Source organism: Nyctereutes procyonoides, unplaced genomic scaffold (genome assembly GCF_905146905.1).
Source record: "Nyctereutes procyonoides isolate TBG_1078 unplaced genomic scaffold, NYPRO_anot_genome, whole genome shotgun sequence".
In the NCBI taxonomy this organism is placed as follows: Eukaryota; Metazoa; Chordata; class Mammalia; order Carnivora; family Canidae; genus Nyctereutes; species Nyctereutes procyonoides.
The window spans coordinates 25,302,832-25,317,318 of record NW_026575040.1 but is presented as its reverse complement, the minus strand read 5'-3'; the positions used below and the strand labels follow the sequence as shown (position 1 = coordinate 25,317,318).

The following is a 14,487-nucleotide window of genomic DNA, read 5'->3' as shown; positions in this document are numbered from 1 at the left end:
TTTTTTCAAAAATATTTTATTTATTCATGAGAACACAGAAAGAGAAGCAGAGACACAGGCAGAGGGAGAATTAGGTTCCATGCAGGGAGCCCGATGTGGGACTGGATCCCAGGAATCCGGGATCGCACCCTGAGCCAAAGACAGATGCTCAACCATGGAGTCACTCAGCGTCTCCTGACCAAGGTTTAAATTTAAAATCCTGGCCGAGAGGAAACAAAGTTGGCCCCAATAGTAGTAAGATAAGTAAGAAATTATTTTTTTCTGCCTATCCCAGGGTTTTAAGGTATAGTTGTCTGCCTTTGATGCTGTATGATTTGACACCATTTTTAATGATTCCGGCAGGTTTTAAAGGAACATGACTCTAAAGCCAAAATTTAGAGAACCACACATCGGTTTCTTTTGGGATATTACCCAAGTTAAATAAATCTTTTCAAGATTCAAAAAGCAAATCAAGTGATACCGAATTTTAGCTCTTTGAGAAATATTTAGAACTGGTGATTTAGAATCACTGACAGTTTTGTGGTGCTTAGCATCATAAAACTTAAATTCTCCAAATGACATTGCTATTCTAACTTGCCTTGAAATTCCAAAAGTGAAACCTCATCAAATCTCACTGAATGATTCAAAGAGAAGTAAACAAAAATTTTAAATCATTGGCTAATCTATGCTATTAAGGGCACATGCTAGCTAGAAGATATAGTAAAATCTAATCTGAAATTAATAGCTGATACACTTGCAAAATTAAAAATCTGATGTCTACATTAAGGCAGTTTTTACAAATGATTCCTACTTATAACTGTATCAAAATATAGGGATGTTCTTATTATGTGTGTGGGGAGAAAACCAATGCAAACACAAGTAAAGCCTCCAAAAAAAGAAAAGTTTTGATTTTGGTCACAGATATGAAGATCAAAGTCCTTGAGCTTCAAATTCTGACACCTGACACCCAGTGTTTTATTTATTTGAAGTACTTGGATGGTATTCATTAACACTTTGAAACAAAATAGCTAAAAGTCAATTCTTCCTGTATTTTGTTAAAATATCTCAGTTCAAAATATTTTATAAATCCCATGTAAAGAATGAAACTCCTAGCTTTACTAGTTTCTTAAGCACAAGTCTCACTTTAAAGACCTGAATCAAATGAAAACTTTTCACGTTTATTTAAATATAAATGATAATTAAAATATTCTAAAAACAAGTTATTATTATTATTTTTATTTTTTTACAAGTTATTATTTTTAAAAACCATCTTCGGTAAATAAATAAAACTATCTCGGAGTCCCTTAAAAAAAGGTATCCTATGGACTAAACTGGCCAGTGTTCCTTACCAACATAATCTGCTTTGTATGCTGATTAGATATCCTCAACCCCCAGCCCCACTCCAAAAGTTTACTTACCTGTGTTGACTGAAGATTTATTAAGACTATGGATTAAAAAAGAAAATTAAAAAAAAATTTTTACCATCGTATTTTAAATATCAAGAATAGCTCTTTTCTAGTCCACGACAAACCATTATAAGGTAGTAAATAACCCCCCACTGTGTAGCCCACCACTGTGTAGCCCATTTAAAACAGGCCTCACTAAAATTATACCCTAATGTGAAACCAGAGTCTCAGATAGTCTTGAGCAAGTCTTAGTATATACATATTCATCTCATCTTAAAGTTATTTGAGGGGCACCTACCTGGCTCAATTTGTGAAGCATGCAAATCTTGATCTCAAGGGTCAAGAATTCGAGCCCCACATAGGGCATAGAGACTACTAAAAAAAAAAAAAAAAAAAAAAAAAAATTCTCTAAGCGCCAGAAAAAGTAGTGGAAATTCAGCTCTTGTAGCAGACATTTATCTATGACTCTCAAATAGCAGCCAAAGTTTGTTGTGGAGTAAGTTTTTCCAGGTTTGGGGTAAAAGAAAAAGGCGATAAACACATTACAATATGATATAAACTACTTGTTACTATAGTTTTCACAGAAGGAAAGATTTAATCAGTAATTCAAAATTTGCCAATTAATTTTTTACTTCCCTTAAATTTAGTTATATTTTGATAGGCAATCTCAAAAAAAGATTTCTTTTTTTTTTTTTCAAAAAAAGATTTCAACTCTATAAGATGCACAGGAACACAGAACACATTTAATGGGAAAAAAAATAAAAAAAGCTTTAAGTTAGACTGTTAAGATATATCAAAAACCTCTGTCCTAAAACAAATGTGGCAAATAATGTTTAAAAAGGAACTTATATTTAGGGACTATTAAACAAAACCTATATAATACATACAATTACATTAAAGATTACGGTATAACTTTGGATATTGTTATATGCTTAGCCCAGTTTCCCAGAGTAAGTGCATGCTTTCCCTCTAGAAACTGGAAGATGCACTACTGCCACAGGGCAAGGATATCACAGGTGAACTGGGCATTGTGAAGGTTGGAATGCAAAGGTTAAATCACATGGTTCAAATCCTTTAAATTCTAATTCCATCAACTCAGAGTTAAGCAGGGCCTTTTCCCACAGTTGTCACATGCATACATATTTGAATACAGGCACAGAAACTTGTCAATTTTATTTGGGTAACAAAGGGTCTCCAAATTATATTGAAAAATAAGTCCTAATTATTATCACTCCTGTAAAAAAAATTTAGCACATTTTTCACAAATGATGTATGTAAAAGAGAAGAAAATACACATTTTATAATATCTTAAACTTTTTTATTCCCTACCAGAGACATTTTGTCTTTCGTTTTCTTTCAGTTTTCTACAATTTCCAAGTTGCACCTGTATTTAATACTGCTTTAATCTGCTAAAGACATTAACTGATTGCTTTCCTAAATCTAAGGATTATATAGTTTTAGTATAAATATATATCACATATTTTCGTAAAATTTTGACAAAACCGAATAAGCATGCCTTTTTTTAAGTCCATGCTCCTTCCACTGTTTATAAAATCTGATTTAAATGATCAAAAATTCTTGGTTGTCATTCTTCAGTTACAACAGTCTTCCTTCTGAACTGCCACTCACTTCTTTTTACATAATAACAAGCAATAGAAAAACCAAAGGAATTATCTTAATCTTAGTTCTTCCTTTTGACACTATAAAATAATGTGATTTTTTTTTTTTTTTAATGAAACAAATACATCCAAAACTCAATACATTCAAATGAGCTGTGTCTCCTTTATGGTAGTTACCGTGGAAGGCCACAGTTCATTATCCTAACTATGCTACCACTGCTCAAAATACCTTTCAAACTCTTTTGGGATCACCTTCAAAGCCAGATGCATACTTTCTACTATTACCTCAAAGACAGATTAATTTTTGGAAACTGTCCAAAGTCATTTGGTGCCAAATGATGGTGACCATAAAAAAAATTTAAAAAAATCAAGCTTGATGATACTTTTTGTTTTCTTAAACATGTGTATCATAAAGTTAATAGTGCGTATGACTTAAATGAGCTCTGAATGCAATTCTAAAAGAGCAAAACCCAAGAGGTTTTGAGCAATGGTAGATTGCTGGAATTAGGAAATAATTTCCCAGCATGATCACTATACAGGGTAACATTCATTTAGCTGTCTATGTTCTGGCATATTTGTTTAAAGTGAACATTCTGAGTTAGAATTTGTTTTTAAAAAGGAATATCATTCTTAGAAAAAAAAAAGAATTTTATTCCTTTAAAGCATCACTGTCAAAGTAAGTACTATGCAAGTGTTTTGTTAGAAACTAGTTCTCCTTACTTTATCAATAAAGACTACTTTAAAAAACTTGAAAGCAAATAACCAACTTATTTGCTCCCAGGCTTTTTAAAATCATTAACTGAAGATAAAATAATTTTCTAAGGTACTAAAAAACAAAAAACCCCAAATGTAATAAAAACACATCAAGAACCAAACTACAATTTCTGAGCTGCACTGTTTATTTTGCTGCTTGAAACCTAAGTGACAGTATGCCACTATAATTATGGGGTTTCATCTAAACCTTTACTACACTGCAGGTACAGAAATATACGGACACATTTTTTGGAGAATTGACATTTTGCAAAATGCAGCAAACATTTTAATTTATACATGAGAAAAGGAAGTGTTCAAAAGGGTATGCATTTCAAGTTATTGCAGGTTATTTGTGAGAGAATTTCTGCAGGTAAAACATGTTTAAATTTAACCAACAGTAACATGTCAGTGTATTTAAAATCATGACAAAAATCTTCTCTCTGGTCATGTTGCCCATGACAAATTACTATGATGTTGTATGTTTAGGGCAAGATGTCAATACAGCATAAATCCCATTGCATTTTGGTTTTCTTCTGGAGATTAAAGCTGTTTTTCTTGGGATAAATGCAGCAGCAAAACACAAACCAGTTGATCAAAAAAAGCACTTCTGCCATAACTCCAATAATTTTCAGGACACATCAACCGACAGTAGTTTTGCCATTCCCAGTTCTTTTTAAGGATTACATCTCTGCACTGTTGCATTAAGTACGTCTGTAAAAGCTTGTTCTCTGTTAAGCCAGTTTACTGACTACAGCCTGGTTGAGAGAATTTAGTTGATTGGTCCATTTATCTAGTGCAGTATATCGGGCACCACCCCTCTTCTGGTGATCCAATTCAAGGAGTTGGTTGACTTGATCAATTCGGCCATGAATAGTGCTAGAAATAAATAAATAAAAGAAGACATGTCTACAAACCATTTTCATTGAGTGTATCTTTTAGACTGTTTCATAAAATATTTAGAATATCAATAAATGCAAAAGAAAAAACTGCTGCCTCCACTAAGTGACTGAATTCAGGATTACTTATTTCATTCATCGCCTTACAAATCTTCTTTTTTTTTTTTTTTGCCTTATAAAACTTTAGACAGAAACTGGAATTGAGCTACCTTTCATCAATTTCACTAAAAGAACCAAGAGGCAAAGACTTATATGATTAATCAGGAGCAAAGTGACTAATTTGTGAAGCTTTAAATACCATATTGCTTTCAAGAAAAATATAATTTCAAAACTATTCTATACCATATCTTATACTTTAAAAAAAATACTATTCATTAACTCTCTAGATACGGGTCATATACAGAATCAGAAATCTTACTGAAAACCATTTACAACTTTTTCAGAGATCAAGGGCTTAATATATTTACTCATTCACAAAAAGCCACCATGCATACATAATATATCTCTTTTAATAGAAAATCCTAGCCAAGGGGTGCTTTTTTGAAAACTCAAGAATTCTGCTATCTTTGCCCCCATTATTCAAATGTTATGGTCCTAAACATTTTGTGATAAGATAGAGCCAAGTACTTACTTATCCAATATGCACTGCACCAGCAAGCTCTCCACATCAGCTACATCTATGTTTAACTCCTAAGACAAAAGACTCATTATAATTCTACTAATTAACTTCTTTAAAGGCTTTATGATAATGAATATTCTAATTTTAAATTTATTCCTACCACTTAAAAGAAATATAATGAAAAGAAAGGTTAAGACAAATTTCATTATCACATGAAAATATTCCTGAGAACACAGATCTGATCATATTTAACTTTGTAATTTTTATTTTAAACTTTGTAACTTTTAAAGTACATTCTTACCATAATTTTATTGTGGTTGGGTCAACACTACATCAATTACATATTTTAGCCACTACTCTGTCTTCTGATGTTCTCTGAGGCTGAGGAATCTTTAAAAAGAAATTTAATGACTCCTTATTTCTCTTTATTGTTAATTTATGCCAAGAAAACACAGAATGAAAAGGAAAGCCCTAAGTTATGTTGTATTTTGAAAATGTATTATAAAATGTTACCAAAAATCATTTTTAAATATGCTGCATTTATAACTACAAATTGTAAATATTAAGGTCCATGAATATAAGTACCTTAGAAATAAAAGGAATATGTATTCTTGTGTAAGGCTTAATTAATTTTATGAGCACTTGTGTTCTGATGTTTCGTAAAAGCTCTGAAAGAAAAGACAAAAATGAAAATAAATTTAATAGTTTATATATCTTCACTAAACATTATGCACTCTAAATCATAATAATTAACTATATCAATTGTTTTCTCAAAATACATCTTTCTGCCTGGCAAGGACATAGCATATTTGGCTTTTTTGGTTTGTTTTTAAGTAAGCTCTATGCCCAACAGGGGGCTCAAACTCATCACCCCAAGATCAAGAGTAACATGCTCTACTGACTAAGCCGGCCAGGTACCTTGGACATAAGGTATCTGGATCCAAAAATATCTGGGTCCAACATACACAGATTAAGACTAGAGGCTGACTTTCCCATAATTTTTTGTTCCCACCTCCCTGATTTTGCTTATGTTGTGATGCTACCTAAAATAGTCTCTTGCCTTCTCAATAATACACCACACTGCTCATCATTTCCTCTATAGTTAACATCTTTCAAGAAGCTCTGATTCATGCTAGTCAAGTCTCTTATTTTATGGTCTCTCAAAGCCTAGAGTAATATATTTTTATAATGATCTTGTAATTTTCTCCAATTTCTTCAAAGACAAGTGCCTTAAAAAAAATAACAAAAAACTAGACTGGAGTTCATATACATACTTCTAAGTTTTCCTATATCCACTATGGGTAATATCATTCTAGTTTCCTACAAGAATTTTTAAAATGTCTGCTGAATGAAAGAGAAAGGAGGGGGGAGGGGGAGAAAGAACATTACTTCCAAAGTATTCTTCAGATTTTCCTGATGCATCTGGAATTTAAGTATTTGAGTTGTTCCAAATGGTCATTTAAAAACCCTCAAATAGATCCATAACAGGTGGGAACACTGGAGGTACAAAAGAGGTCCCAGAACAAGGAATGATTTTTGTCCTTGTTAGTCCAACAGAACTTACTAAAAATCTCATACACTTACTGGTACATTAGCCTACTACCCTTCAAATAAATGCATCTCTATATCACCTACAGCAGACTTCTTAAAGCTTTTGTTACTTGTCCTAACTCCTAAAAATTAACTGTGAACCTAAATATCTGTAATAAACATGCAATAATATCTAAATTAAAATAAAAAGGTAAAGGGACAGTCACCTTAAATGAAATGGACATATTAGAACTTGATTATGTTAATTAACAGCAGGAAACTGGTGAATAATTTCTTTAAAACAGCTTCATAATTTTAAATAATATCCTATTCTATGACAGCATTTAGAAACATTTCTATACTTAGCAACACAGAGGAAAACATGCAGATCCATTAAGAAGCACTGTTTGACAGTGACAAGCAAAGAAGGTAACTGAATTCAGTTAGCAGAAAGAACATACCTTCAATGTGTTCCCTAATGAAAGGATCATCCATGATGTTGCTGTGATTTGTTTTCAGAATCTTTTCAAATTCAGTAATGTCATTATTCTGATAGGCACTAAAAGAAAAAGTATAAATCTTGTCAAACACAAAGAGGTCATGTATTAACTCAGATAATCCAAAAAGCCTATTTCTCAAATGTAATAATATAAATTACATTATAGTTTGTCATAGAAATCAGAATTAAACACACAAACATACCCTTTAGCAAATAAAATTAATTTCTTTTTTGATGCTTTTGGTTTTATAAAGGAAAGATTAAATAAATCTTCTGGGGTCATACACTATATTTACTCACTAAAATCTCAAAATCTTAGCACTGTTAAAAACTGACAGATATAATAACTGTTTCATGTTTGATACTTTCAAACTGTGCATTTATCACTTAGTCCCTAAGAAACGAAGTTTTATACATACTACTGTATGGAGGAGTTTGGCCTTATCTTTGAAATAAGACACTACACATCCTCTCTGAAAATCATTCAGAAATGTAGCTTCCTAATTTTTATCTTCTAGAAAGCTACCAGCAACTGCTAACACTCTGCAAAGGGAGTATCTGATTGTAAATTTTCTCTAGCCTTAAAATTCCACCGAGTTATACAGCAGAAATATCAGTGGTAGGTAATTAGTGCCAAATGGGACACACACAAAGGAGAGTGATGACCCTGTTGCAGAAGGCCAAAGGCTGATTTATATTCATAATTCTCTGAGGTGTCTATTATCTATTCTTAAAATAACTCTGTAGGGCACTATGGGGACTGCTAAAGGTGCTGAGAAGGAAGAAGCCAACCTTCTGGATATGGCACCACTGTCTGCTTTATATGTAAGACATATCATCAGCCATTCTGCACGCCCTCTGCTGTGCTTCCATCTGTTGGGTCGCAATGTAACTTCATGTTAGGGGCAGGTGATTCAAGTGCTTCAACAGGAATTATTTTCCTCTAGTCTGCTGGCAACTGACTAGGAAGATAAAATTAGGAAGCATTACTTTCTCACCTACCCCAAATACATTATTGTAATATATACTATAGGAGGATATATTCAAGTAATGAAAATACTTGCACATGTGTATATTTTAATCAAGTGACATTCTTCCACTATTTAAGTGACTTAGGAAGAAAAAATCTTATATGAGGGATGCCTGGGTGGCTCTGTGGTTGGGCGTCTGCCTTTAGCTCAGGGTGTGATCCCGGGGTTTTGGGATCGAGTCCCACACTGGGTGAGCCTACTTCTCCTTCTGCCTATGTGTCTGCCTCTGCCGCTCATGAATAAATAAATAAAATCTTAAAAAAAAAATCTTATATGAAATGTGGGATACCACAGGCCACTTGTTTGGGTCAAAATTTACCATTAAAATCAGATGAGTTCCAACATGGAGGTTTCACTATAATAAGTTATATAATATATAAACATAGCTACTGTTTTTTAAAGGTCTGATAAATCAATCTTTTAATCCATTTTAATGTATTTAACCAATTTAATTTAGATGAAATATTAATGTCTAGGGCAAAACTCTCCCTCAATTTTTCTTTAAGAGTTTTAAAAGTTTAAACTGTTGGGGTGCTTCAGTGGCTCAGTAGTTGAGCATCTGCCTTTGGCTTAGGTCCTAGGTTTGAGTCCCACATCAGGCTCCCTACTTACTGGTAATATATTACCTCTGTCTCTCTCTGTGTCTTTCATGAATGAATAAATAAAATCCTAATTAAAAAAAAAAAGTTTAAACTGTTGCTTAGCAATTTAACTTTATAAACATTTTTTCTCAAGTATTATGAAGTAAATCTCTAACCAAATCTTTCAGTTAATGTGGCCAAATGTTGATGGAATAAACCATTTGAAATAAAGATGGAGAAATCTCCTTTCATAACTAAAATCAACATAATTCAACATATACGTATCAAAATAAACTACAGAAATAAAAAATTAAATTATTTTTTTAATTTTTTTTATATTATTTATTTATTTATGATAGTCACAGAGAGAGAAAGAGAGAGAGGCAGAGACAGGCAGATGGAGAAGCAGGCTCCATGCACCAGGAGCCAGATATGGGATTTGATCCCGGGTCTCCAGGATCGCGCCCTGGGCCAAAGGCAGGCGCCAAACCGCTGCGCCACCCAAGGATCCCTAAATTATTATTTTTTAAATCACGCTGATATGGAGCCCAGCAAGAGGCTTGGACTCATGACCTTGAGATTAAGACCTGATCTGAAATCAAGAATTAGATGTTTAACTGACAGAACCACCCTGGCACCCCAAAGAAATTGATTTTTTAATACTGCAATTTAGAGTTTTTATCTCCTATGTTTTGTCCTCTTAAAGTAAAATCATTCTTATTTTTTATAGCTAGAATTAAAGTTTCCTTAAACAAACCCAGTAATTTGTAAAACCTATAGCCAGATAAAAACAAAATAAATGAGGACATTTTACATAGGAACTTAATATCATGTAATAAGCTTTTCCTCCAAATATATATATGGGTGACTCATAATTTATAGTCTAACAGTACTTTTAAATTATAAAAGACTATTAAAAGAATGTCGGGGATCCCTGGGTGGCTCAGCAGTTGGGTGCCTGCCTTTGGCCCAGGGCGTGATCCTGGAGACCCGGGATCGAGTCCCGCGTCGGTCTCCCTGCATGGAGCCTGCTTCTCCCTCTGCCTGTGTCTCTGCCTCTCTCTCTGTGTCTCTCATGAATAAATAAATAAAATCTTAAAAAATAAATAAAAAAAATAAAAGAATGTCTGTTCACTTAAGTTATCTACATACATATGCAAAAAACCCCACCCTACACTCTGTCCCTAATGATATTCTTTTTGTCTTGGTAAACTCAGCTGCACAATCTAAAATGAAAGACTTGAAGAAACTTAAACTCCATTATTCCCAGACCAGAGGTAAATTTTTCTTGTTCACTGTTTTCTTTTGCAAAAGGAAGCTTTATTTTCTAGGTTTTCCACTTGTTTATCTTCTATAATTTTATTTAATACTAATTGATCATAGCACCTTTTTCAGTTGCTAACCATACCATTCTTCATGAAAGTCATCAATAAATCCTTGAGTTTCTTTTTTTTTTTTTTTAATTTATTTATGATAGAGAGAGAGAGAGAGAGAGAGAGAGAGAGGCAGAGACATAGGCAGAGGGAGAAGCAGGCTCCATGCACCGGGAGCCCGATGTGGGATTCGATCCCGGGTCTCCAGGATCGCACCCTGGGCCAAAGGCAGGCGCCAAACCACTGCGCCACCCAGGGATCCCAATCCTTGGGTTGCTTACCAGTACTTCTCTGCTCCTCACCTCAGAAAATTATCTGAGGGAAACTTTTTAAAAATGATTTTTAAATCTTGTCAATTGAGAAAATATGTGAATAAAGACATTGTCTTGTTGAAAATATTTTATTTATGTGGACCAATTCATAATTTTATTTAGGATTAAGGCAGTTAAAAACAACAAACACTGTGAAATTGTTTTAAAGTGTCTATTGTGGGATCCCTGGGTGGCGCAGCGGTTTGGCGCCTGCCTTTGGCCCAGGGTGCGATCCTGGAGACCCGGGATCGAATCTCACGTCGGGCTCCTGGTGCATGGAGCCTGCTTCTCCCTCTGCCTGTGTCTCTGCCTCTCTCTCTCTCTCTCTCTGTGACTATCATAAATAAAAAAAAATAAAAAAAATAATAAAGCGTCTATTGTCAGCTTTCCACTGAAAAATAGCAAATACACATGTGGATAAGAAGAGAAAAAAGGCAAGTAGCCAGTAGTGTACTTTATAAATCAATACTGTATAAAATCTTGTGACTACTGAACAGAATAAATGACTTCAAAAGATAAAAAATTTCACAAATTTTGGAATAGTTCAAACCAAAATACAAGAGTAAATTTAGAGTATTAACTGAATTCTCAAAATTTCTCTCTTCTTCCCCTCTAATTCACTGCTTTATGAGATTTACCTTAACTGAAATATAAAATCTTACCTTACTAAATTCGTCATTGCTAGAATTTCTGGATCATTTTTGTATGGTTTTGCCTAAGAACAGTAAAATAAATAAATAAATAAATAAATAAATAAACAAACAAATAAATAAAGTATGCTATATGTAAAAAGAAACAGTAACATTTCCACAAAACACAGCTAATAGAAATGAACACACACATACCTCCTGTGAGTCAAATGGATTTATTCCCGATTTCATTAGCATATTTGCTAACACCAAATATTTTAAGCAAGTGGTTCGTCTTGGACTTCCCGATTCATCATAATTCTTGAAGGCTTCAAAAAAATCAGTGTGTGCCTTTTCAAATTCACCTTCTCTCAAGTGCATTTTACCACCACATTCTATAAAGAACAAAACAGGATAAAAGGGCATTTGCAGTTCTGTAGTAAGATTGAGCACTTTATAAAAATCAAATGAAATTTAGGATAGTGGCTTTCCAGTCTTTTAATTCTATAGCCTGCATAGTACCAGCCCAAGGTACTCATACTAGCCCCAAGGTACTCATTTTAATTCTTTTTCTTAGAGGAGGGTACAGAGGGTGGGGGGAGGGGAGAAGGAAAGGGAGATGCCGGGCTTGATCTCACAACCTTGAGATGATGACCTGAGCCAAAATCAAGAGTCAGTTGCTTAAATGACTGACCCACCTGGGTGCCCCAGTACTCACTTTAATTCTAAAAAGCAGCTCTTCATTAAACATCCAACAAGCATTTGCGAATCTTTATTCTCAGTTCAGGCACAAAGTAATTTTATGTGTATCATAATTCAAGAATAGAACTTCCTTTTTCCCCCTTCCCTACCCCATAGTCACAAGAATAGAACTTCTGATGGTAAATTTCCTATTGAAATATTTCACTGACATAAAACTATACAAGAAAAAAAATTCAACTTCTAATTTCTAAGACAAGATCATTTCATTGATTTTGGTAACTTTGCCATTTATTTTCACTAACACAGAAACAACCTTCAGTTATTTAGTCATATATAATGATGCCTTGGTAACTTCCTGTGACACTGCCCACCCTTCTCCAAACAAAACTTGCCTCTGATGACTCCCATGATCAGTGGATGAGGGATGGCAGACTTGATGTGAAGTGACTGTTCATAGAGTGCTTTAAGTTTTTTGTTATTCTTCTGTGCTGTGTACATTTGAATTTCCAAAGCATATATTTCTAATAACTGTGTACCTTTTTTCAGATCATCTTCTCCATCATCAGTCTAGGAAAGTAAATAATGACCTTTAGTCAAAATGGAATTCACAGTAAACCTAGTAATTTTTGAGTTAGCCTGAGATCCTTACATTTATAATACCAATTATGTGTGAAAACGCACCATGATTAAGATCTTGAACACTAAGAACATAGCCAAAAACAGAATGTACACATCCTTTGTACTTCCTAGTCTTTCAATAAGAGAAAAGTGACCAGACGTACTTTTTTTAACGTATAAAACGTTGTAATGTTTGTTTCTATCTAGGAGATTCTTCAGTCTTCCTCAAATCTTCACAACTACTTTATATTCACTGATCTGATCAAAAAGTAGTTCCAAGTGCCTTCCTAGTGCTAGGCACTGTTCTACCTTGGAGAAATACACAATTAAATATAAGCTAATGTTCCTCTTCTACAAAAGTTCACAATCTAGAAGATTAATTCTGTCAGCAGATAAATTACAATATAAATAAATGATCATGATTCTAGCTGAAGTATGAACCATGAAGCAAATACCCAGAAGAATGGAAAAGAAAGTGACTAACTCTGCTAAGGGATGTTAAAGGAGTAATAAAGATAGTAACATGTTAGTTCAACTTTGAAAAATTACCAACAGCCCAGAAACTACAGACCATGAAAAACAACATATGGGCCACAGTCTGAGAATCAAATATCAAGCGCTTACACAAAGCCAAAATGTATTATTTGATCTTCCAACTGAATTGTTTAGTCATTCACTAATGAGTTACAACCAGAGTATAACATATGACATATAAGACATAATTTGTACATCTAGATTATCATGTTTCTGCTATTGTTATTATCAGAGAGAATCTTATGTTCCAAAATAACCTGAGTAAAAATTTCTCCAGAGGACTTTCTCTTATACACACACACACACACACACACACACACACACACACACACACACATTGAAAGACCCTCTTCCATTCAGAAATGGCTTCTCTTACCATTTCCACTTCATGTGGAATTGAACTAATAGTCGTTTATGCATCAGACTAAGCTTTTCTAAGACTGTGTAGGTAAGAAAGAATTCATACATAACTAATTTGCTTTATGAAGCAAAACTATTATGAAATAAAAACATTTTTTTTAAAAGACCCCATTCATTTATTCATGAGAGACACACACAGAGAGAGAGAGAGAGAGAGAGAGAGAGAGAGAGAGAGGGCACAGGCAGAGGAAGAAGTGGGCTCCATGCACGGAGCGAGATGTGGGACTTGATCCCAGGACCCTGAGATCATACCCTGAACTGAAGGCAGATGCTCAACCTCTGAGCCACCCAGGAATCCCTGAAAACATTTTCTTTAAAAATTGAAAAAAAAAAAAAAAAAAAGTAAACAAAAATATCTGCAGGTGATTTAGAACACTTTCCTGATCAACTTTTCTCCCACTTGTAGAAATACCATATAAAATTAAAATAAATAAAAAATAAAAATGAAAAAAATAAAAAAAATTAAAATAGTATGTAGCATAGGAAGAGCTTAAAAACATTTAAAACAGTATTCCCATATAAATTGTAAACCAATATGAAATAACTTATTGACCAAGACAAAAAAAAAATACAAAAGTATAACCACAGCTAAAAAGTTACAGAGGTGTACTGTCCAGATCATGTGGCTATTCAAATTTAAATTAAAAGTAAAATTAAAAATTCAGGCACACTAATTGCCTGAGGACATGTACAACTGGCACTATCATATTAGTGCAGATACAGAATGTTTCTAGTTTCTAGTATCACATGATGTTCTAATGGACAGTACTGTTATAGAAGATTCACATATTATAAAACAGAATATGAAATATCTTTATTACATGTCTCATACATATATTACATGTATTACGTGTTCTCTCCGATTTTCACAGGATCTGTAACTAAACATGAAAGGTTTTTTTTTTTTTTAAAGATTTTATTTATTTATTCATGAGAGACACTGAAAGAGAGGCAGAGACATAGGCAGAGGGGGAAGCAGGCTCCATG

General features: G+C 33.6%; 1 protein-coding gene across 2 annotated transcripts in view; it reads right to left on the bottom strand.

Moving 5' to 3' along the window:
- Positions 1-3,880: 3,880 nt before the first annotated feature.
- Positions 3,881-14,487, bottom strand: part of COPS2 (COP9 signalosome subunit 2) — a 31,831-nt gene continuing 21,224 nt past the window's right edge. For both annotated transcript variants that reach the window (XM_055320048.1, XM_055320049.1), the window contains exons 7-13: positions 12,321-12,495; positions 11,443-11,621; positions 11,260-11,312; positions 7,264-7,361; positions 5,858-5,940; positions 5,285-5,343; positions 3,881-4,633 (exon numbers count right to left, since the gene is read on the bottom strand). In XM_055320048.1, the coding sequence (XP_055176023.1) occupies positions 4,489-4,633; positions 5,285-5,343; positions 5,858-5,940; positions 7,264-7,361; positions 11,260-11,312; positions 11,443-11,621; positions 12,321-12,495 (792 nt within the window). In that variant the 3' untranslated portion in view covers positions 3,881-4,488. The remainder of the gene's footprint in view (positions 4,634-5,284; positions 5,344-5,857; positions 5,941-7,263; positions 7,362-11,259; positions 11,313-11,442; positions 11,622-12,320; positions 12,496-14,487) is intronic.